Source organism: Amaranthus tricolor, chromosome 4 (genome assembly GCF_026212465.1).
Source record: "Amaranthus tricolor cultivar Red isolate AtriRed21 chromosome 4, ASM2621246v1, whole genome shotgun sequence".
Taxonomy (NCBI): Eukaryota; Viridiplantae; Streptophyta; class Magnoliopsida; order Caryophyllales; family Amaranthaceae; genus Amaranthus; species Amaranthus tricolor.
In genome coordinates, this window is record NC_080050.1 from 7,730,624 (window position 1) to 7,756,601 (window position 25,978).

The window sequence follows — 25,978 nt, forward strand, 5'->3', positions numbered from 1 at the left end:
GTTCAATTTTGACAATCAAAAAGACTTTGTTTAAGACCCATTAAGGATCCATCCAGGAACCTAGACCCATTAAGGATCCATCCAGGAACCTAGACCCGTCAGATCCGGAGGGTCTGGGTTTGAAAATTTTGGACCCTTAAGGTTCGGATCTATAAAAAATAAAAGGGTTCGGGTCTGGGTCTGGCCTGACCCGCTCCAGACTCGCCCCATGACCATCCCTAACAACGAACAAAGAAAGTGCTTATTTTGGGAAATATTTTATAAAACATTGCTTATTTTTTGATTTTTTTTTTATAATTTTTTTCTAAATTCATTCAAATTTCCGACTGGGGCCGATAAATATTTGCCCAAGTTTGAGCAACTCATTTTGGTATGTAACCCCAACTCAGTTTGATATTATATGTATGTTTGGGTGATTGAAATTTCAAGCTCGGCCCAAATATGTTGGTCAAATGAAAATTTTAAAAAATAAACTTTTTTAATTTAAAATAAAAAAATTAAGTTTAGTCCAAAAGTAATTCTCAAAATAAGTACCCTATACCTAAGTCCAAGATTAGGGCAATTAGCTATCACGAGCAAGAGCAAACTAAATTTAAAAGTCAAAAAAGATCTATTAATATTTAATACTTTGTTCGTTATTACTAAATCGCAAACAAAAAAGACAAAAAATCATAAGTTTTTCACAAGTTCTTGTGTGGGATGGTCTCACAGTGAGACGCTTTTAATATATGGGTTGAATAACTCTAACTAATACAATTATTAACAAAAGAGCTCCTTGTATTGAGGTTATTTTACCGAGAGACGGTCTCTCACAATAAAAATAAGAACTGACAATTATTTTTATTTTATATGAGTTACTCTTGTAAGAAACTGTCTCTTGATGAGAGGACGTCAAAACAAGAAGCCATATGCTAAAAATATGTATCATTGGGCAATTTAACCTGTGTATAAGACGCATCTCACGGTGAGATCTCAAAACAAACAATAATATATATATATATATATATATATATATATATATATATATATATATATATATATATATATATATATATATATATATATATATATATAAATGATTATAAAACTAAAATTAATTTTTGGTCTTGCAATCAATTATAAAATATAACAAAATGTGAAGAACCGTCAAAAAAATCAAAAAAAATGTAACAAAATGGCATGTACTACTTCCATTAAATTTGTGTTATTATTATTGCTGTCTTGATATTAAGAATACTACTTGCAGTCTATAGTATTCATCTGAATCTATACAAAATGTTACTACTATACATTAAACAATGCTATCTCTGTCATATTAGAATAGAAATACTTCTATGACTATTGCTGGTTATCACAAGTCACAACTTCTGTGACATTTTGATGAACAATGTAACCTACTAATTTTTTGTACTATTTCCTACAATGTAACTTACTAGTATTTATAATATTAATACATCAATATAGTCATATATAAGAATTGTTTGTGTTAACATCAATATGTATTTTAATCTACAATTAATACACTTAATTACTTCCTTCGTTTCAAATTACTTGCCACATATGCATAGTAATACTATTCATGAACAATTTTGTTTACGTAATATCGTGCATAATAATAATATACTCATATATATATAAGTTTTGTAATTTTATGTCAAGTGAAAATAAAGATATTTATTATTAAAATTATGCCTTAAATAACGTGTAAAAAGAAACGTTGCAAGTAATTTAAAACGAAAGTAGTATATAACCCGAGGGAGCGAAAATAAAGATATTTTCTATTAAATGATGCCTTAAATTTCGTATGCGCCCCACAAATAGTTAGACAAAACATACTTCCTCAGTTCTAAAATTCTTTGACCAAATGCATTTTTCGCAATCCAATGTGTTTGTCGGATTGTTTATATCTCTAGTTATACATAACTAAAAATTATACAAAATTTGATATAGTGAAAATATGTGACGAATTGAATAAAACAAAATCCTACATGGCTATGTTTTTTTCTCGTATGATAGCTGGAATATGTAAATTACATAGGATGATGAATAGTGCGAAAGCAGGTTTGGTGCAAGTAATATGGAACGAAGGAAGTAAGATGTAATACATAAAAAATATTTTATAGTTTATATTAATTACTCCCTCCGTTTTCTAATGTTCTTCCCATTTGGAATATTCCACCTTAATGAGAGAGAAATTTAATTAATGTTTTTGACACATATTTAGAAGATAACATATATCCATGTGAGATATTGTTAGATTTGTCTTAATGCATACTTTTTATTGTGTATTTTTTATAATTTTTTATTGTGTATTTTTTATAATTTTTTATTGTGTATTTTTTATAATTTTTTATTATGTGTATTTAGAGATATTAAGGTTTAAAATTTGCATTGAAAACTGTGCAAAAAGCAAATAAGAAGAACAAAAAGAAACGAAAGGAGTACAAAATTAGTGACAAGATTATCTCTCCCCTACTTGAGGTATACCAAATCCTATTTGAGGTACCTTAAATGTCTACTTGAGGTATCCTAAATGTATACTTAAGGTATACTAAAGGCCTAATAGAAGTATCTTAAACCCCTACTTGAGGTATGCTAAATGTCTACTTAACATACCGTAAACCCCTACTTAACGTATCCTAAATATCTACTTGAAATATTCTAAAATCCTACTTCAATAAATATGCAGTTACACAAATTAGTTGTTATTTTTTTAATTGAACATTAATAACCTGAATCTCATAAAATGTATATCTAAAAAAGACAATCTCTCCTATTATAATACAAAACTTTGTATCCCGTGCATATACCAATTTTTTAAGGGCTTGTACCTAGTCCCAGCGTTAATTACTTTAATTGATTGGTGTATAATACTATGACTTATTCCCAACATAATGTATTTTAATTAGTAATGTTATTATTGTTATTTTAAAACAAGTAATATTATTAATTCTTATATATATATATATATATATATATATATATATATATATATATAATTAATTGAAATTTTGCAAGTATCACTTTCTAAGTAAAATATTGGGTTGGATTTTCACTTAACTCTTTCATTCTCTTGACCTGTAACATAAAGAATTTTTATAAATCATAAATATTTTAGAATGAAAATTCTGAGATTTGTCAAATTATGATTTAACATAAGATAAATAGAGTTACAAAATTAAAAATAATTGCATTATTTTGTTGATCTAAAACTAAATCCAATCATTCACTTCATCTCTATTTTTATCCACTACTTCAAAATATGACTTGTAATTCTCTATCTTGTAGGGCATAACTTATAATTAGAAATTTACGTGGATAAAAACTAGAACTTTTATCTCATAAAACACTCAAATAAACCCCAAAAAATTAGTTGTAAGTGAAGACGAAATATTCCTAGTATCCTAAAAACTTGGGGTAATTAATAGGTGATTGGTAATTTTTACTAAAAAAAATAATGCTTGTTTTCTTCTCTTATCCAACTAACCTTAACTCCCAATCTTATATATATTTGATCATTTATCTCACCCAAAATTCATCAAATCCAAATATAATTATATAGTCTCTCCCCTACGTAACACCAAAACTCTTAATTTCTTTTTAAAATACACTCACAAAACTAAAAAAATAAAAGCATTCTATTCACTAATAACTATCTAATAGTTATTAATTCTCTTGTTGTACTATATAGTTGAGAATTTCTTGTATTTAATTAATTCTTTTATTATACTAGATAGTTTTGGCACACAAAAAAAATAAATTTAATATAAATTTATTTGCTTTGAAATTTGAAAACAAATCAATAAAAATGAGTTCTGACGAACCAAAATTCGTCGAGAAGCAAACACAAAATGTTTCAACTCCGCTATGGAAGATCATTGTGGTAGCCGCAATTGCAGCAGGGGTGCAATTTGGATGGGCGCTACAACTCTCACTTTTGACCCCATACGTCCAACTTTTAGGTGTAAGCCACACAATGTCATCTTTAATATGGCTATGTGGTCCGATTTCGGGTATTGTGGTACAACCTACGGTGGGATACACGAGCGATCGTTGCAAATCCAAATATGGACGTAGAAAACCATTCATAACGATGGGTACAATCTTGATTTGTCTTGCTGTATTATTGATTGGATTTGCTGCTGATATTGGTCATAAACTTGGCGATGATATTAAAAACATGTCTAAACCTAGGGCTGTTGCTCTCTTTGTTATTGGGTTTTGGATTCTTGATATTGCCAATAACATGGTTCAGGTTAGTCTACAAATTAATTAAATTTATTTATTTTCTTTTACTATTATTGATCATCATAATTTTTTTTTCCTCTTAAGATTGGTGTTATTATTTCAAGAATGAAATTATGATATTGATTTACGATCCAAATTATTCTCTCCGTCACATATAGATATTGATTTTGAATATTAATTTAATAATAAATCAAGAAAGTAATCTTATAAATTTTGATAATACATCCTTATCCTTATGTTATTAGATTCAAATAAATTTATTTTTATTAATAAAAATTTTATATTGAAAATGATTAATTTAAATTTGGTTAATTTATTGATAAACAAATTCATCTACCTATTTAATTTGAAACAACAAAAAAAAAAATACAACTAATTTGGGAAAAAGAGAGTATATGGCTGAATGAATGAATTTTTAAATATAATATATATATATATATATATATATATATATATATATATATATATATATATATATATATATATATATATATATATATATATATATATATATATATATATATATATATATATGACCAAATAAGAAGGATTTTAAAATGAGAAGGATGAAAATGATTTTTGTTTGATTTTTTTTGTTACTATATATACAAAAAATGATATCGTGTTATAAATTAAGAACATTTTAAACATTATTTTAATGTTACTTTTCTGTATAATATAGTTACTTTTACAATTATGTGTTTTTGGCTCAATCGTGATCATAGATTTTTTTTATTTTAATAAAATCAAGGGTGTAGAGTCTCTCTTACCCTTTTCATTTTCAACCCTTTCTCATTGGATCACTCCCTTATATATATATATATATATATATATATATATATATATATATATATATATATATATATATATATATATATATATTAAAAATGTAAAATATTTATAAAAGTAAAATTAATGTTTGGCTCTTGCAATCTATAATAAAATAAGAAAATATAACAAAATGGGATGAATTATCAAATAAATAAAAAATGTAACAAAACGACATATAATACTTTCATTATTTGTGTTCTGTTATAATTTTGTCTTGATATTAAGGACCTGACACGGGTTTTGGAGATCAAATTATCACACGTATGTGAGTAATATGATGTAGTTTATTTGTTTTTTATGAATGTAGGATCCAAGTAGAGCATTCTTGGCAGATCTATCAAGACAAGACCATAAAAAGATGAGAATGTCCAATGGTTTCTTCTCATTTTTTATGGCAGTTGGTAACATTTTAGGGTATGCAGCAGGATCAACTCCAAACCTATACAAAGTCTTACCATTTACAAAAACAGCAGTTTGTGACACATATTGTGCAAACCTTAAATCTTGTTTTCTAATTGACATTGTTATTCTTGTTACTATGGTTGTTGTAGCCCTTTCTACTGTTAAAGAACCCGAAATCGAAACCATTTTAGATCATCAAACTCCATTTTTTAAACAAGTTAAGGACTCTTTTAGCAACCTTGGAAAGCCTATGTGGGCACTCTTCGCTGTTACTGCTTTCAATTGGATTGCTTGGTTCCCATTCTTGATGTTTAACACTGATTGGGTTGGTCTTGAGATTTACGGCGGTAATCCCCAGGTCAAACTTTCATTCTCTTATTTATATATAGCAGTTTAAATAGTTGTTAATGGTTTAATGAGACTTGAGATTTAGGACGAATTTAGGGATGGTTATGGATCTAAAAATCTATTGGACCCGCCCTAAATCCGCCCCTATTTTTACGTTCAGGGTCCAAATTTTTTGAGACCTTGGACCCTGTAGATTTAGGTTTGATTCTGTTAAAAAATACAAATTCAAACCCAACTTAGACCCTCTTTGGACCAATTTAAGACCTAGACTTGCTAGATTCGTCCCAGACCCGCCAGACTTTCTCTGAACCTGACCTATTATACACGTCAAAATCAATTTTAAATTTATTATATATCTATTTCTATATTTATTTGGACTCAATTTAAACATATATACAATCCATAGACACATTTTAGTAAAAATAAAACCTTTAAAATATGTATAAAAAAATTAAACTATGAATAATTAAATCAAGACCCATTTAAGACCTATTTAGGATTCTAGACCAATCAGACTCGATAGGTTTGGGTTCGTGTCCAAAATTTTCAGACCATAAGGGTCTGAGTCCACCAAAAATTATGGGTCTGGGTCTGGGTCCAGTTGTACCCGACCCATGACCATCCTTAATGGTGGTAATCCCCCGGTAAAACTTTCATTCTCTTACTCATATAAAAGAGTTTAAATAGTTGTAAATGGTTTAATGAGATTTTAGCAGTTCATTGGTGCATGTAGCTGTTTTCGAAAGTTACATTGATTGACAATATGTTTGTGTTTTTTAGGGTAATCAAGGACAACAAAGATTATATGATATGGGAGTAAGAACAGGAGCACTAGGGCTAATGTTAACAGCATCAACACTAGGATGCATGTCTCTTTTCATTGACCCATTGTCAAGATTGCTAGGTGGTTCTAGGAGATTATGGGGTCTTGTTAATTTTATCTTGGCTGGTGCATTAGCATGCACAGTACCTTTAACCAAAGCTGCTGAGAAATCAAGGAGTCATATGATGAATCCTCTTACTCCTCCTAATAATAGTATCAAGAGTGGCACTTTAGTCCTTTTCGCCGCTACCGGTATTCCACAAGCGGTAAAAATTATTACTTCTTCCATTTCAAATTATTAGAATTATAAAAAATAATAAACGTTCTAAGTTTTATTATTTTTTTAAACAGGCCACTTTCAGTATTCCATTTGCTTTGGCATCAATGTTTTCATCTGACTCCGGAGTTGGCCATGGTAACTTGTTTCTCTTGTCACACACTTAAAAATTTATTTTGAAATGTTTAAAATGAGAAAATTTTGTCTAATTTTTCTAATCATATTTTCTTTTCATCAGGCCTTTCATTAGGATTGATGAATCTGGCAATTTGTATACCACAGGCAAGTATATGACAACAATTATTACCTTTCTCTTTTTCATTACAAAAATCAGACTATATATATAAATCATAATTAATAATAAGCAAATATATATTGAAGTTTAATATCAAATAAAAATTTAATTTTGTTGAAATGCAGATGTTTGTATCAATAATTTGTGGGCCATGGGATAAACTATTTGGAGGTGGAAACTTACCAGCCTTTGTACTAGGTGCATTCTCCGCAGTGATCAGTGGTGTTTTAGCCCTTGTTGTGATACCTCCAGCAAGCGGCAATGCATAATACATTAGAGGATTTCTTTTCTTTTTTTTTTTTTTGATTTTTTATGAATCTATTTGTATTCCTAATGAGGCTGAGAATATCATTAATATCGTATCCAATATATCTCGTTTATAAAAACTATGTTCAAGATCTGGTTTCCTAATAAGGCCAAGGATAATATTATTTATTTATCCTTATTTAGATTATTTATATTCTCTCCTTTAGTGGGAATAAATAATTATTCCATAGGCTACTACCAATTTTTGTTTAGTACACTTAGAAAAACTTGTTAGGTGTACTATTTGTTGTTTGTGGTCTTCATGAATAATTTACATTAATGAAAAATTTGAAACCTTTTTTGAGATTTCACTCATTTTTGTTCCTTTTCATCTTATACAATTTCATTTGCTATATATTTTTCATTTAACATTACAACTTGTCTGATATAAGACTGTTTCATTATGAAACGGACGTATCACTTATTTAACGTGGTAGAAATATTGACTAGATGTGCCACATCAGCAAGAAATTACATGCAATAATTCAGACATTAAAACCTAATTCTGTAGCCGCACTGATCAACCACCATTTCTTGTAACAAAAGTAAATGTTCATTTGAATCAAGGATCAATTTATAAAGAGAAATGGAGGAAAAGAAAGAGAAAAGGAAGGAAAATACAGAAAAATGAAGAAGATGAAGAAAATGGGTACGAAGGAAGAGTGCACCTTATTTGTGAAGGAAAGGAAAGTGAAAAGAAAGAAAAATAAGTGTTTTCCTGTAAATCTTTTCACTATAAGAGATATTGTATTCTTAACAAAATTTATCTATATTTTCCTCTAAATCTCTTACTTTCTTTTTGTTATTCAAACAAGAGATCCGACATCTTTTCATATCTCATCCCTTTTGCTTCATTTATCTCTATTTTAACACAGTGTTAGATTTAGTGGAGGTCATTAAAGAATTAAAAGGTAATTTTAAAATTATTTAAGTATGTTTAGAATAAATGCAAAATCGTGTACCTTTCTATTTGAATTCTAATGATACTTAGATGAGAAAGCAAGAATGAAAATTTTGTTAAACAATTGATACTAAGCTCCGTCCCCAAATACAAATCATATATAATACAATAATCTATGGATCATGTTTAGATGAACTTGATTAGTCATAATACATTATGTTTAGTTAATAATTTTGGAAAAAAGAAATGAAAGGAAGAAGGGACAAAAGGAAAGATAATAGAAGAGAAGTAATTCTTGTTTATTTAGGAGGAAAGAAAAAGCAATATAAAAATTTTTCATTTAAATCTTTTCAACTTTAAAAATATTGACTTTTTAACAAAAATCATTCATCCAATCTTTTTAAATTCCTTCCTTTCATTTTGTTATCCAAACAAGAAAGATCCCTCGTCCTTTCAAATTCCTCCCCCTTCTTAACCTTTATTTCCTTTCATTCAAACACACCCATAATAATCTCTCAACTAGTTTGCTAGATTTTTATTTGTAAATGTAATTCCAAACCAGTATTATCAACTCGTTCATAAATCATAAATTTATTTTTTAGTTCACTTTTGAACAATTACCTTTTAGGCTCTTTGTTAACACAAAATCACTATTTTTATAATAAGTACATGTAAAATATTAGGACATGTGGCAACAAAGAATTTCTCAATTAATCATGATTCTCTTTCATCAAGGCTCATCTTTTAAGTTTTATTTTATTTATTTATTTATTTATTTATGTTTTGCTGTGGTTTTATATGAGATAATTTGATCGATATAAAGAGATGTATTTTAGTATATATTATTTATTGACAATGTTTTGGTGGATGAGACTAGATAAGGGGAAATACTAAGTTAGAATGTAAAATTAAGTCAGAGTAGACGAAGTACATGAAGTGTAACTTTAACACAATTAGAGACAGTATATAAAGGTAGAAGAAAGAATTCACTCGATTATGTTTCAAATACCTTGGTTCATATTTCTGAATAGCGGAGAGATATAACAAAATATGACCCATACACTAATTATGTAGATGGCAACTATAAAAAGCGACTACTGAAATAATATGTGAAGGTGGCAACTATAAAAAGCGACTACTGAAATAATATGTGATTATAATGTGTCCTTAAAAGAGAAAATTTTATGATCGACAATAGAGCAACGCTGGACTTAATATATTTATACGTAGATAGGGCCCATCCCATGTTGATCATTGGAAAATAGTCATCCAATGGTTTTCTTGATCAACATTGGGATATTTAGAATTTTTAAGAATACATCCAAAAGCTTATTTTAATAACGGTAATTAACTTCGGTTAAAATTTTAACCATTAATTTATTTACTTTAGCAGTTTAGCTATTTAATAATAATATTTTATTATCTAATGTCATTGAATTTCTCTTATTTGAGGGATTTAAAAAAATTACCATTGTTAACAAGAAAAATTGTTTCTTACTTGCTATTCAACTAATTGTATTTATATTACTGTTGAAATTTAATAATAAATTCCCATTTTGTAGGGTTTCATCAAACTACTCCAAATTTTTTCTTCTGCTTCTTGAACATTCATCTCCAATGTCGAATCCTGATCATTTATCTCCATATGAGCTGCTTTTTCGCGCTCTTTTATTGATTCCAATTTCTCACTATTTGATCGGAATCGTAATTTTAATTGCTGTATTTTTGTATAATTTTTTGGAATGGCATGTGATTCGTGATATTTTAACTGGATTTAGAGGGCAATTAGTCACTTTGACTTATAATTCAGATTCGAAAATCTATGAAGGAGTTGTTTCTAAGTGTCGGATTTTACATGGAAGGTTTGATTTTTGATGTTTATCATGTTTTTGATAGTTGAATTTGATACTGTTTGGCGCTTTTGTGATTAATATAGTTGTTTTTGTTTTGCAGATATTTAACTACTCCTTGGCTAGCTAGTCCTCATATTCAAACTACTTTCCTCAATTTTTTCGGAAATCCTCCTACCTTTAGCTATAGGAGGTGAAATCATTTGTTTAGTTGTTATTTTGTGTATTAGAAGGTGCTAGAATGATTGAAATAGACTTATTTGATGATGATAGAAGTATAATGTAGTGTGCCAATACAATCGAAATACTGCTTGGATGATTTACATATTCAAGATTTTGTGGCTTATGGTTGCTAACACAATTTTCTTGTTCTTCCAATGTCAGACAAATATTTATTGCATCTGATGGTGGAACCATAGCTCTTGACTGGCTTATGAGTTCTGATGGTAATTACACTTACTAACAATTCTTGGATTATTTCTTATTATGGCAATTGATGTATCCAACGGTTTTAGCTTTGCTATCCTTGCTCACCATTATGCTTTCCATCTCCATATTTGTAATGTCTGCTTTCTTATCATGACAATTGAGATATCCTATGGTTTTTGCCAATTTAAGAAAAATCTTTTTGGATCTCTTGGTTACCTGATGACTTAATATAGATGATCCAAGTTCAAAATATAGAGTGTTCCGTGCTTAAGCTTCAAATTTGAATTCCTCTGAATTTCCCTACTTTTAGCATCACTTTAGGTGTTGGAACAATGCTGTCAGCTGAGACTAACTTGATAACTCTCTGCTCTTCTATTTCCAGTGATGGGACATGACCAGCATGCAGTTTACATCGATAATGTTATTCCAAAAGATGATAAGACCCCTATCGTGATTGTGGTTCCAGGTCTGACCAGTGATTCTAATTCTCCGGTAAATTGTACACTCCTATATCATAATATAGATATTTTATGATATTTTATGATGAGGTTTTCTACTTGGGGTCATCTCTATGAACCCTAGCTTAGCGTAACTTTTTATTTATAAAAAACCATGAATGATCACCGTCTCAGAAATCTTTTTTGACGTATCTTTGTCTAGTCCTGTAGTTTCTTAAAGATGTTGTTCTCACAACTCCCTAGTGCTATAAGCCTTAAGGTGCCTATGCCTTCTTTGGACATGATTAAACTATCTTACTTGAGCCTTACATATGTCATACATCAATGGTGGTTATCTCATACGACTCTACCTTTTCTTTGAAGTACTTTCTTTTTCGTTATATTTTTCTTGTAATCTACCATATGCAGGCAAACATCCTAACCTGTACCACTTTTAATATTTGATGTCTGTTGCAATTGATGCTCAATTTGACTTGCTTATGCTGTGCTGCACTTCTTATTCATGGGGTTCATAAAAAATACATTGTCTTAGTCCTGTATTAGTGCTCTGGATGATCAATTCAAGATTGTCTAATGAGTCCCTTGTTTGTAAGAAATATGTGTCTCTCATGTTTTGAAATTGCATTCATGTATTAAGTTTTGGTTCAAATTTTGAATTGCTTCTTGTGAATAGCATACACCTACTACATCTGGTATATGTTGGTTGTGGTGCTCATATGACCACTTAGTATGAGAAAATTGCTTCATATTACCACTTGTTGTCAAACTTGTTTTTGCTTTTAATACACATCTCTGAGACAACACAGATCGACTTCATATACGCGAGTTATTAAGATCCTCCATTAAATATTTGTGAAATTGATCTATACCAATTTCATATTAATGAAACCATATGAAAGTTTTTCTCTCTTTCTATTATAGTCTAAAAGGTATCCAAGTATATGTGCAATCACCCAACCGTTCTTTCACTTAAACTTCTTAAGATGAAATTTTTTTTTACGTGTATTTCTGATTATGTGCTCTGCAGTACCTAAAGCATCTTGCGTACAACACTGCAAAATATGGATGGAATGTTGTTGTGGGAAATCACAGAGGTCTTGGTGGTGTCTCTGTCACTGTGAGCACTGAAATGATATTTTCTTTTTCTACTACGTCTTATTACCTTGATCTGAATTCTAAACTAACCCTCTCATTGTTTCAGTCTGATTGCTTCTACAATGCTGGATGGACCGAGGATGTTCGTGTGATTATACATCGTATCCACAATGAACATCCAAATGCTCCACTTTTTGTCGTCGGAACAAGCATTGGAGCCAATATCTTGGTACGTGTGTTGTAACTGGTTTCTAATGGGTATGAATTCTGTACATACTTCTTTTGTTGCAAAAAAATTTAAAAACCTGAGCTCTTTTGGTTATTGACTTTCTTATAATACAATATTATTGAGTATTTCATCGAAGCTTCTTTCCTCAATTTTATCATGAATGATGAACTACATGTACTAGACGGGCCATGTAAATCATGAAATATAAATGAGGCTGTTATATTACATAATGGGCACGTTATAACAAATTTTGAGCTTACCAAACCACAAAATCCCGTTATGTAACCTGTGATTTAAAGTCATGGAGTAACAACCATTATATGTTGTTATTCTAACATAGTAGCGATAATTTAAATATATATCCAAAAAACCTTGAATTACTATGATAAACTCCATTTTTCCAAGTTAAAAAACACATTGCAATGTTCGCAAACGAGTCATAACATTGCAACATGTTGTGTCTGCGACGTCGCGACATTAACCACAATCACTCCGACATCTGTGATGTGTTTTCTATGATGTAAAAGCTTACATTTTAGACTCTAGAAGCTTTGAGAAAGTGTTGATGTAGAAACTTTTTTAATTGTGCACGATATGTCTACATCTTAAAAGTTTAATTAAAATCCCTAAGGTAGCGTTTAGGAACCAAAAATTGGTTTGAAACCTTGGAAACTTGGAATTCAATTTTGAATTTCTAAACTATGAATTTCTAATTCAAATTCAATGTTTGGAAAACCTTATAATTTTCAATTTTATAATTACAAAACACTGAAGTTTGTTTAGAAACATTGATTTTTTCAATGTCTGAATTTCAAATTCTAACACCATTCAATAAAATAAGAAATTGTAATTCAAGAATTCACTGCTAACATTAGATCAAACATAATGTATAAACACTTTTGGTAGAATCTAGTACAAAATTTAAATGCATTTGAATTATACAAAAGGAAAATAAAATCTGTGAAGTAGTACTAATCAACAACTAAGAAAAGTTACACCCAATCTAATTTCTCAGTTTTAGGTAGTCCCTTTAGCATATCAAACTCCTCCGTGTCTTTTAAAATTTGCTTTGCTGCCTTCAAGACTTCATATCGATCTAGTCTAGCAACCTCTGAGACAACATCATACACCTCTTTGGAATCGAGCTTTACTTGAGGATTGTTTGTTAGCAGATATTTTTCAAAAGAATAGAGATGACATCGACAATACAATCTTTTGTCAACCTCTTGTTAGATGCTCAGATGCACTCTCAACTTCATTTTTTTTTTCTTCGTAGCTACAACTGATACTTTATGTTGCCCAACTTATCCCGTTGCTTGATTTATGGCTAATAATGTACATATTTCATTCCAATTTTCAATGTGCTTATTTGCATAAGCAGAATCTGCACGATTAACCTATATAATCATAGAAATTTCCATCCATGATGATATACTAATCGGGTCTAAGCAAGACATAACGCTCAACTAGATATTTCCACAATAAAATCAACCGGCAAAATTATGCATGTTTAGATAAAATCATTTCTAGTAGTCACTTTTATTATTCCTTTAGTCATTAAAACCCCTAAGCAGAATAGTCTAAGAAGCAGCAGTAACAACAACAATGTTAGAGCTTTAATGTCAAAAGATTGGGTTCAACTATGAGAACCAATATATTAGTTCTAATAGCTTAAGCAAGCATTTGACAAGGTTTTCAATAGGGATAATGGCACATTAACTTTCATTGATTGAAAAAGAAATGTTTAGATGATAGCATTTTATGAAATTATACCTTGCAATAGACACTCCATTCCACAAGATGTTCAAAAGGGAGAACAAGAATCTTATCCTCATTTCACTAAAAATTTGTGTAAGTTCTGATATCAGTGATAATAGAATGATGTTTCTTCCACATTTCAGTTGTGTTTCGATCTAACGAATGTCGTAAATTAAATAGCTCTGTGTAGTTTGTTAAAGTGTTGTCTCTCCATAAATCAAATGTTAGCGAGTACCTTTGTGAGGAGTCAAGAAACCTTTAGTGCTAGCAAACCCCAAATCTATAAAAAATACTTATTTGTATCACAAAGAACGCGTGGATACAAAACAGATCATTCTCAACCGGGCAAAATGTTGGGAAAACGAAGATTTGATTCACATGTAGCTAAGACATTGCTGCTAATGTCCCCCTTCCTATCTCGATAGCTTGCTCGATCCTCAATAGGCATTCTCATTTTTATATGAATCCCATCGAGAGCTCCAACAATGCCTTGATATGTTTATGCTAGTTAATACTATGAATAGAACGTAGCTGCCCAACTCTATTACCCCAATGCCATCAAGTGTCACCCACCTAGGGTGGACTTTGAAAAAGTCGGGTGCACGCTACCTTATCTGTGCTAATGATATAATTAACGAAGAGGCTGTCTCCGATTGTCTCTTGGTAGCAAATGTCGTGTGCAACTTCGCATAAATAAGAAGTGCACATGGTTTAATGAAAAAGTTTGCCTTTAGTCTTTGGCCTCATCGGGATACGCACAAGGAGGAAACACAAAGGAGGAAACACAAATCCTCTTAAATAGCTCCGAACTAAATGAAATAAACACATGGAGGAAATACAAGCACGAATACAAAGTTTATGGCATGACTTTATCCTAAAACCAACTGAAGCTCTTCAATACTATCCATCTAGGACATAAGTTATCAAATTGTAGGATCATTAGGTTATGCATATATAAATCGATAACAAACAATTATGACTTTTGAATTTTCCAATTGCTACTAGCTATGTATATGCTAAATTTTGAATAGAAGTTAATCTCAATAATAAAATGTGTTGCTGTTTTGTAAATAAAGAAGATAAATACACAATCACTAGCCCGTGATTGTTAGCTCATACAATGAAGAACCTGACAAGTGACAACAAAAGCCATTAAATGAATTTTGCAAAACATTCTTTAGGTGTTAATCATGGTTTCTATTAAAGTTCCTAGAATCTAATTTTGAAAGATATTGAAAACAAACAAGTTCTCAAAGACACCTTAATAGTAATACTATAATCACACATCAGAAGCAAGTTATAAGGGACGAATCAAATTCAAGAATATCAATTATTGTTCAACTATTTTAGTGCAAAAACACGCTCACAATTGCAGACTCTAATGTATTGACAAAACTATAATGTTTAATTGCTTATACATCTTTTGTAGACTCTACCATATAGTTAAAAACATTGGCCACTTAGTTGTGTAAAGGTGTTTTAGGTTACCACCACCTCAATATAGACCATGAAAGAGGTTTCACGTACCTAAGAGTTTTACTCTTTTTCTTCGATTTTTTTATCTTTCTTTAAAGTAGTACAATTCCTTTACCGTAGCTAGTAATTACACAATTCAAAGAGTCAAAGCCTTCAATATCTTCTTCCAAAGTGAATGACTATTCAAGAAAAAGCTTAAAGAAACGCTTTAATGGTGGACAAATCGTCTGTCTTTTTCAATGTTCTAATCTGATTCATCATGTAAGGTTTTTTTCCTTTTATGTTTCGATTTATTCTTCCCATTGTTTTTTTTTCTTTTTTAAAATATCTTTTTGAAGAGCAAGACCTAGAACATTTTGCAACGATTTCTTTTTCATGCTACCCTCTTTTCTCAGTCAAGGTAGCCGGAAACCGGTTCATTCCCATCGGAGACTCAACCAGCGAACGAACTCCGATTTGGGCCGAGCGAACTGAATCGTGATTTGTGGGTAAAACCACCGAATCATGTGACACTGGTATCCCCTAAATCATGTCTGTGTTTCACAGAAAAAATCTTGAACCACATCTATTCCTTGCAATTGTAAGAAAACTTGCCGACGGATGCCCTGTCCTCGAATCTTAGCCCCATTTCCCAAAATTACTCTAAACTTTTCACATGCCTCACATGGGATCTCCAACCTCTGGACAACAAGATTCGATATGAAGTTGTTTGTGGCACCGAAATCTATCATCACCACCATTTCTTCACTTCCGATTTTGCCCAGTAACTTCATTGTTTTAGGATTGTTGATACGCACCACTGAGTTTAAAGAGATATTGACGGTATCAATCTCCTCGTCCTCTTCCACTTCTTCAACTACTACTTCTTTTGCCGCCTCTTCCTCATCTCCTTCCACCCTAATCAACACTCATTTCTTTCTTTCTACACACATGAATGACGGACCATTTTCCATCACACTGGAAACACAATCGTTTTGCCCTATTTTCTCTAAACTCCTTTTTCGACAATCTCCGTACTCGTTCTTCGATGTTCTCGGCTTGGGAAAGATCACTGTTTTTTGTCCAAGGGTTACAAAATTGTGGATGGGCTATTTTTGGTTGACATGGTAATTACTTGGTTGCAGGGTAGTTTGGTAATTTGAATGATTAGGGTTTTTTGGTGAATAAATTTTTGCTTGACCAATTCGTCTTCCCAACCAAGTTTGGGCCCTTAACTTCTGATCAATCTTTTCAGCCCAAGACATAGCTTGTTCTAGCATAGTGGGTCCCAAAACTCTTAACTCAAACTTGATCTCCGGCTTCAAACCCCTAAAAAATCTCTTGAACATTACTGATTCAGCAACTTTCTCTAGGTGCGTCAACTTAGTAACGAACTCTTTCCTATATTTTGCCACTGTTCTCTTTTGTTCGACGGCCAATTCATTGTTCATACGTGTCACCTTCATCCCATGGTTGGAAGTATTTCAAGAATGCCATTCGCCATTTGATTCGACATTTTCCAGCCGATTCTTTATCTTCGCTTGTTTATCGAAATGAGGATGGTTTTCATTTCCCGTTTCTAATAACTTCGCCTTCAAGATTGCAAGAACTCGATCAGTGTTGTCTTGTTTCTTGGCAAATCAAGCCTCATCAGCCGCTACTTCCAGGTGAACTTGATTGGAGAAGTCCTCCTTCAATGGCTCCAACCCTTGCTCTAATTGTTCCAGTCATTGCTGCGGATTAAGGTTTCCCATTGGATTCATGACTGATCTGATACACATTGTAGTGCACCCAGCTATTCAATATTCAATACGAGTAATCACAGAGGCAATAAAAGAAAGAGAGAAAGTAAGAATTGTATATGAAATATAAGAGCAAGTTTCAAGTACTACTAACTCTTGATTTCATTCCAAATATTTCATAATGTCCTACAATTACAATACTAACTTTATTTATACATTGAAGTTATTGCCGGCTACCCCCTAAGCCAGTCATTGGTACAATTTATCTAATCAATGTATTCAGCTACTTTTAGTTGTGTCATTCTTTGCTTCTTGACCCACTTTTTTTCTCCTTCTATAATATGTGTTCAACACAACCTCCTTGTCTCCTCTTTCCATAGGAGGCATGACAATCAAATTTAGGTTTCCATTTCAACTTGTGATTATTCAATCATTCTTTATTACTTACGAGGTATTTACCCATGTCAAGCACAAGATCATAAACATTTTTTTCATAATCACTTAAAAGAAGAGACAAATGAGAATCAAACTCATGACATAGGTTCTAAAGCTTGCCAAAAATCACGACCATCTCAACCAACAATTTTTAACTCTTGATTGAGATATTTTAATGATAAAACCAAATCCCATCTACATGTATCTGTGTAGCTCTATTTATGCCAGAATAAATAAATCTATTTTTGATTGTATGCCAATTGAATGATCATAAGATGATTAATAATTAAATTAGGAAAAAATGAATCAAATGACTAAATGAGCAAAAAATGCTAGTGAAAAAGGAGCATGACAAAATTAACTCATGTTCCAAAATTACCTCTTTCTAAAATTAATTTTATTTATCTTATTAACACTTGGTTTATTCTATTGTTCAAATTATATACTTGATTAACAAATATCACAAAATTAACTGTGTTTAAAACATACACTACCAAAAAAAGAAAAAAACTTTCCTATATTATTGGTGCAGTTCTTAGGCGCGGAAATATTGAATGTCATAGTGACATGCAGCGCAGTTTAGTACTGTCTTTGTATAGAGTATGATTAGGTATTATATAGCATGTTAGGTACATCTTGTTAGATGATTTCTCAATGCAGAAGTAGGGAAGGAAGTTAATTTGAGAAGCTTCCCTCTTTATTCACTACTGATTGTGTCTATATAGCATGTAAACAGTTTTGTTCAAGCATGTAAAATGTTTAACACATGTATAAAGTAGTGAGATCATACTAAGAACTGTTGTGTTAGAAATTGCTTTATAAAATATGGAATCAGGTTTTTAATTTTGTAATGGAAGTAAGAAATGCAGGCACAAATGTTTTTTTCTTGGTATTTTTCATTTCCATTTAATAGCATCTCTAAAGTGGTCATGGAAATATATTAAGATGAAGAAGTTTGGGAGGTAGACATATTAGACAAGCATTACCAAATACCAATTCACCATGAACATTAGCATCATAGCGTGGGAACCTCCCTGTAGAAAATAAAAACATGAATTCCTTACCAAAATCGTGTGATTACTGATTCGAGAACCTTTATTGACTTATTGTGAACATATTACAAGACTTATTTTTACACTTTTCATTAGGATGTCTCAAAAAAGAGCTTCGCACTTACTAATCTCGTTTCTTTTTCCACCCCATTGATTGGTTCTCTCTCAAATTACTCCCCCCCCCCCCCCCCCCCCCCAACCACCTCCCCACGAACTTTCAAATTTTAAATTAACATCATAAATTTGTTCTGGAAACAACCTATTTTTGCAAGCACCTCCAAAATATTCCATACTAAAGGCAATGAGGCTGAAATGTTGATTCAGGTCAAATTCCTTGGAGAAGATGGGGAAGATATTCCAATTGCTGGCGCCGTTGCTATATGTTCTCCGTGGGATCTTCTGGTAAGCCTTTTGTCCTAATTTTTTGATTTGGAACAACCTCTTTCTCTTTACAAGGGTAAGGTTGAATGTATCCGACCCTTTAAAACCCCCCTAGGCGTGAGTCACTCAATGATATTGGAGTAATGGAATGGTAGCCTATGTACAAAATCTAATGTGCTTGACGCCATTCTCTGGTTTGTTTTTAAAGGCATTGTCTCATTTGTCTGCTTGCAAATACTTTGGTGTTTGATTTATTATTGTATCGCAATAGTATTTTTGTTGGTTTAGTGTAGGTGCTTTCCAGTTTTCATTTACAATATCATTTAAAAAATTGGCCAAGTGTTGCATTGAAACTTTTGAATTAAAATGTAGTTTGGTCATTGAATAGCTTCCCTTAACTATATTTGTAAATTGTTGCTTATTCGTCATCAATTACATGTTCAGTCATAACTTCATATTCTTGCACAGATTGGAGATCGGTTCATTGGTCGTAGACTTGTCCAGAAATTTTATGATAGAGCTCTTACCATTGGCCTGCAAGGTTATGCACAATTGTATGTCTTTTCCGCTACTTCAATGTGATCTTGGTTGGTAAAATATGGTGTATCTTGTGGTTTGATGTAGTGCAGTTTAATGTGATAAATTTAGTTTGGATTGTTGTGCTTAGAGGACATTAGATTTTTACATTTTTTCTGTTTGCTTCCTTGGCAGACATCAACCTCGCTATTCTCGACTTGCTAATTGGGAAGGAATAAAGAAGGTGTGCTATACTGTGCATTCTTTATTGATAGAATTATTAGTGCAGTGATTATTATTTGCCACCTTGCAGACATATCATTTGTTCGGCATGGTTTTAGATTTTAGAGTTTAGTCATATTATTAGACTCCCAAATTTTGTAGACTTTTTACTGAATTTTGCATGCTATTTTTACACTAGTATCTGTAGAGTGCTATCATCATACGCCCAAATTCTTGTTGGCATTTCTTTGGTAGTAAGGTAAGATGCTAAAGGTGTACCCCTTATTCAGAATTAAGAACAATAAATAACGAGGGAAACAGGAACAGAAAATTTGGAGTTTAGAGAGATAAAATGTAAGAGAAAGGTTGTTTGCAATGGCAAGTATGCAGATGGTTTGGTCGCTGGTACAACCAAGAAAAACAAGTGTGCAAAATTATATGCATTGGATGGACTAGGGTTTACTCCGTCCATTTAAGTTTTCCTCCATTTCATTTTGCTTTAAATATAAATATAAAAAATCATATAAAGTACTATGATAATGTAGACATACCATCGTTGATTATTATCGGAATTTATCGGTTGTCAATTGTTATTAAAATATTTACTGAAAAAGGAAAAACTATGATAAATTAATAACAAAGATGAATAATAAAAAAAAGAGGGTGAAAATGGACTTGAATCTTCGTGGTTCCGGTTTCTGCCAACGGTTCCATGGGTTCCTCATAATTTTTTTAAACCTTAACAGTTTGCTGTTTGGACTGTTCCGGTTTTGGGACAGTTCTTGGTGGTTCGGGACCGATTCGGTACTCGTAACTTTTCATTGGCAATTCATTTTAGACTATCTTACAATGAATAGTTATCAATGTGCATTGTGTAGTGTTGTTTCTCTATTAGATAGTATCCGCCGGATTGTCTTTGAAATGACAGTGTTTATGATTGTAACAAGTGAAGAACAAGAAGGAAAACACAATAAAAACAAAGCAATAATCAATGGAGGCAATAAACACACACAAGAATGGTTCAAACAAAGTTGTATATCATTAATAATCAACATTACATTAATGATTCAACACCCTCACACCTTGAGAACACTTTCTCAATCAAAAAGTTTCTACCTATAGTAAAAGTTCTTTCTAATACAATGAAGAAATTCTAATGGCACTTAACCCTAGCTTCCTCTATGTATTATCCTCCCTCTCACACTCCCAATGATGATTTAGACCCTTATATAGACCATAGAAATCAGTGGAACAAACCATAGGACTAATGGACTACTTGCCTCCCAAGTATCGACAAAAATGAAAAAATGATTATGTGCTCGAACGAGCACCACATTCTTTATCTTGTGCCTTGTTCAAGGTACCTTGCTTCCTTCACTTTGCCTCGTTCAAGGTATGAACCAATGCCTTCCTTGAGCACCCTTTTGCGTTGTTCAAGGCATTTCTTGCCTTGTTTAAGCACTCGATTTCCACACACTTGATCACTCCATGGAGTAATCCAAACCTCAATCCCTCATACCCCATTGCACATCATCCTTCTCCAAATTGCATGACAAGGCATGGGCTATGAGATGATCAAAGTCATCTCCTACACAAGGAGATTTTGGATTTGTCATAACAATCTCCCCCTTAAGGCCAAATCTCCCATCTTCAACAAATGTCACCTTCTTGGGTGACTTGCAAACATCATCAACCTTGTAGCCTAACGAATCACCGCTAACTTGTAGCATGTACAAGTTACTCTCACTCCTTCCTCTCATGAGCACCATCTCCCTTTCATGACCTTCAAAGTCTTTACCACTAGCTTTGTAGGAGCATCCTTTACCCTCCAATCTACCAAGTGAAATGAGGTTCCTCTCATGCTTAGGAACATACCTCACATCAACTAGCTTCCTCTTAACACCATCATGTGTCACAACAACAACCTCTCTAATACCCTCCACTTTCACTTTCTCATCATTTGGCAAAGTGGAAAGACCTCCATCACACAAACTAAGCTTAGAAAATTTTTTAGCCAGAGTCAATCACTCATTCCTTACCATGAACAACTCCCCCATCAATAAGAAAAGCCCCATCATAGTCATCTTCATCATCAACAAAGCCTAGAGCACCATCTTTGCTATTCTCGCCATCTTTTCTACCCCCATCCCTCTAGTTCATTATCCTCTTGAGGTTTTCCTTCATCTCCTTGCACACCATTTGAATATGCTCATTCTTCTTGCAAAAGTAACATTCCTTATTACTAAGGTCACTTCCTTGAGACTTACCCCTCTCTTGGTAACCCTTCTCTTTGGTTCTTCCTCTACCTTTACCAAACCTTTACCATACAAGACCTCTACACCATTCTTCTTCTCTTCTTTACATCTCAACATGAATCTATCATTCTCTCTCAATGTTGCCAATGCTTGGTTAAATGTGTTGATGTGGGCTTGCATACTTGTATCATCCCCCTTCATGAGTTTATACAACTCCCATCTCAAGTAAAGTTTGTTTGTGAAAGACATGGAAGCATACACCACTTGAAACTTCTCCAACAACATACCGGATTTCGTCTCTTTCAAGTAGTTATACTTGATTTCGGGTGCAATAGCCGTATTGAGCTCACCACCTTCTTCATGGCCACCCATTTCCCTTCCTCCAAAGATTTTGGCTTTATTCTTCCAAGCATCATCAATGCCTTGTTTAACCAACAAATCCTCCACGGAACTCTTTCACACCGAAAAGTTCGTCTTTCCATGGAATATTAAACCTTCTTCTATCACCCATCTTGTTTCTTCTGATACCAATTGAAATGAAGGTGTTTAGGATTATAATAGGTGAAGAACAAGAAGAAAAAACACAATAAAGACAGAGAAACAATAAATGGAGGCAATAAACACACACAAGACGATTTAATAAGGTATCTTAGATACTTCCCCCTCAAATGAAGTTGTATCTCGTTAATCAATCAACATTACATTAATGATTCAACCCCCTCACACCTTGAGAGCACTCTCTCAAGCACAAAGTTTCTACCTTTGGTAGAAGCTCTCTCTAATACAATGAAGAAACTCTAATAGCACTCAACCCTAGTTGCCTCTATGTATAGCTTCTCTCTCACATTCCCAATGATGATTTAGGCCCTTATATAGAGCCTCTAAATCAGTAGAACTAACCCTAGGACAAAATGGACTACTTGCCCCCCAAGTATCGACCAAAACAGAAAGACTGATTTTGCCCTGCAGCAGGGTGCTTGGACAAGCACTATATGTGCTCGAAAGAGCTCCACATCAGTTGCATTCACCGACTTTCTTCATCTTGTGCCTCGTTTAAGGCACCTTGCTTCCCTCATTTTGCCTCATTCAAGGCATGAACCAATGCCTTCCTTGAGCACTCTCTTGCCTTGTTCAGGGCACTCCATTGCCACACCCTTGATCACTCCATGGAGTGATCCAAATCTCAATCCCTCATACCCCATGGACACACATCATCATTCTCCAAAGTGCAAGGCAAGACAAGGCATGGGCTATGAGATGATCAAAGTCATCTCCTATACGAGGAGATTTGGGACTTGTCATGACAATCTTTGCCTTGATGCACTACTATTACCGGGTTATTTGCTGTATCAGGCAGTATAAGTATGAGTCGCTGTATATTATTTACTTGCATGCTTTTATAAAGTCAGCTTTCATTCTTTGCGTTATTGACATGATGCTGGATTCCTTTCAAGTTTCTGTAAGGAAGATAAAACTCTTTCAGTATCATTTTACTTAATTATGTGATTTTGCTGATTCATATTATACTGTTCTATGTAGGCTGTAGCCATTCTTAGCTAGCAGTGTTGTTGAGCTTGTGCCATAAAATATTTAGCGTTTCAATTTTTTTCTTGGTGTACATTTGCGCGTCTTTGCTTTGTTTATGCAAAATCAAAAAGCCTTTAGTAGTGTTATCACTTGAATAGTTAGTCTTGCTTCAAATGATAAAGTTTGTCATGCACCGACTCTCTACTGATGACATTTCTTGTAATTTTACTATAGTGCCGGAGCATCCGAGACTTTGATAATCATGCCACCCGCATTGTGGGAAAGTATGAGGTAGCTGTTGTTATATTTCTCTATAACTTCATCCTCTTTTACATTACCCCATCATGTTCTCTGTCAAGTTGCTGAAACCATCCACTTGTCCTCAGACTGTCGACACGTATTACCGGCAGTGTAGCAGTACGAATTATGTGGGTAAAGTAGCCGTTCCACTACTCTGCATTAGTGCTTTGGACGATCCTTTGTGTACTAAGGAAGCCATTCCGTGGGATGAATGCAGGTCTTATCAGCTTCTATCCTCCCAGTTAACTTGTGACTCTAGTGGATCATTTTGACATTTCCTTTTGTACAATCTTTTTACAGACTAAATGAAAATATCGTTCTCGCAACCACACAGCATGGTGGACATCTTGCCTTCTTTGAAGGGTTAACTGCTTCCAGCCTCTGGTATTTTATTCTTGATGCTTATAGTAATTAGTTTGATTACACTTCATAATCTTGTAGGCTGAAAGTACAGGTGTTTAAATCAGACCCGATGACCCGATATTTACCCGACCTTGGAACCGAACCCGACTTAAATTGACTTCAAAATGAATTTAAAATGATATAAAAATCAATGCGGACACAAAACCTGATTTTGAAAAGACTGAAACACCTGACCCTAAATTGATCCGATGACCCGAATGAACACCTCTAGCTAAAAGTAAACCTCAACGAATACGGTTAATATTACAACATGAATGCTGCCTGTCATCTGGTATATGAGACGCGTGTTTCCTTGAGGCTTACTTTCGGACTTAAAGTCAATACTGCTTATTTGCAGGTGGGTTAGAGCCACCACCGAGTTCCTGGCCGTTCTACACACAAGTCCATATATGCATAAACAAAAGAAGGTAATTCCCTTCTGTTTTGCGCACTTGTGTCCTAAGTTTTGCATTATGTAGTTCTATTTGCAAGTAGAACCTTTAATTCAAAAAAATCTTTCTACATTATAACAAACTATACAATGTGCAGATTCCAAGCCTGGTTCCTCCACCAGAGCCTTCTATAGACCAGGGTCCATACGTAAATGTTGCACAGGACGGCATGCTAGCTGCTGTTGGCAATGAGAGACCAGGAACTGATGAGTTTCAAGATCCCTCCGAGTTGAATAAACAAACTAGTGATATGATTATGGAGAAACAGGATCAAGAACTGAGGGAATCAAGGCCTAATGATGTTCCTTCCGATTGTCCAACCCAGGAACCGATGTCCAGCACTTGTGCCGCTACATGTCATAGTGCGACTTCTCTTATTAAGCGGCGCTTGGATCAGATTTCTCGACATTCTAGGAAATCAATATGGTTGCTCGCTTATGTGGCCATTGTTTCAAGCTGGCCTTTGGTTGGCTCCGCATTCTACTTCTTTTTCAGAACGAAGATTAAGAAGAGCCTATTACCTGCCAGCCTACAGAAAAAATAGTGACTCAAACTTATAATCATACAAGTATTTTATTCATGTATTAGTAGCCGATTTGCTTCTGTATATCTTTAGTTCAAAAATATTCATTATATTTGATTATTTCTGAATAAATGATTTGGGTAATATACTTGCTGCAATAGATTTTTCTGTACCCTGGACATTGACAGTCTTCATTATATATTATCAAAAGGAACTTTTCAAAATAAAATTATTATTTCATGTTTAATAAATAGCTTACTGTTTGAATAAGTTGTATTTAAAATGATGTGGGGGAGCTGTAGCAAAGTCAGCTAGTAGTTTATTTTGCCCTTGAAAAACCGAGCTAACCTAATGCTTGTTCGAGTTCGGCTTGTTTGAAGTTTGTCGTGTTCAAGATCAGTGTGTTTAAATTTGATCTCAATTCTCAACCAATATTAAATTTAGTTACTCTTGTGAGAGATTATCT

At 32.9% G+C, this 25,978-nt stretch overlaps 2 protein-coding genes across 2 annotated transcripts; both read left to right on the forward strand.

The window, feature by feature from the left end:
* The first annotated feature begins 3,808 nt into the window (after window positions 1-3,808).
* LOC130810398 (sucrose transport protein SUC2-like) lies at window positions 3,809-7,797 on the forward strand. Its single transcript, XM_057676441.1, has 6 exons — window positions 3,809-4,255; window positions 5,387-5,839; window positions 6,610-6,918; window positions 7,004-7,067; window positions 7,168-7,211; window positions 7,350-7,797. Exons 1-6 carry the CDS (start codon window positions 3,809-3,811, stop codon window positions 7,491-7,493), a joined length of 1,461 nt encoding a protein of 486 aa, XP_057532424.1. The 3' UTR covers window positions 7,494-7,797.
* A 2,133-nt stretch (window positions 7,798-9,930) lies between these two features.
* LOC130810297 (embryogenesis-associated protein EMB8) lies at window positions 9,931-25,763 on the forward strand. The gene is made up of 14 exons (XM_057676300.1): window positions 9,931-10,293; window positions 10,385-10,474; window positions 10,666-10,727; window positions 11,093-11,202; window positions 12,196-12,285; window positions 12,370-12,492; window positions 19,259-19,336; window positions 19,784-19,869; window positions 20,027-20,075; window positions 24,070-24,126; window positions 24,222-24,352; window positions 24,436-24,519; window positions 24,896-24,965; window positions 25,087-25,763. The coding sequence occupies exons 1-14, from the start codon at window positions 10,049-10,051 to the stop codon at window positions 25,531-25,533; spliced, it is 1,722 nt and encodes a 573-aa protein (XP_057532283.1). The 5' UTR covers window positions 9,931-10,048; the 3' UTR covers window positions 25,534-25,763.
* The last annotated feature ends 215 nt before the right edge of the window (window positions 25,764-25,978 follow it).

Coding starts and splice junctions, on each gene's coding strand:
- LOC130810398 (XM_057676441.1), top strand. CDS start 3,809: ATGAGTTCTGACGAACCAAAATTCGTCGAGAAGCAAACACAAAATGTT. Junction 4,256..5,386: donor TTGCCAATAACATGGTTCAG/GTTAGTCTACAA, acceptor TTATGAATGTAG/GATCCAAGTAGAGCATTCTT. Junction 7,212..7,349: donor TGGCAATTTGTATACCACAG/GCAAGTATATGA, acceptor GTTGAAATGCAG/ATGTTTGTATCAATAATTTG.
- LOC130810297 (XM_057676300.1), top strand. CDS start 10,049: ATGTCGAATCCTGATCATTTATCTCCATATGAGCTGCTTTTTCGCGCT. Junction 10,475..10,665: donor CCTACCTTTAGCTATAGGAG/GTGAAATCATTT, acceptor TTCCAATGTCAG/ACAAATATTTATTGCATCTG. Junction 20,076..24,069: donor ATTGGGAAGGAATAAAGAAG/GTGTGCTATACT, acceptor ATTTTACTATAG/TGCCGGAGCATCCGAGACTT.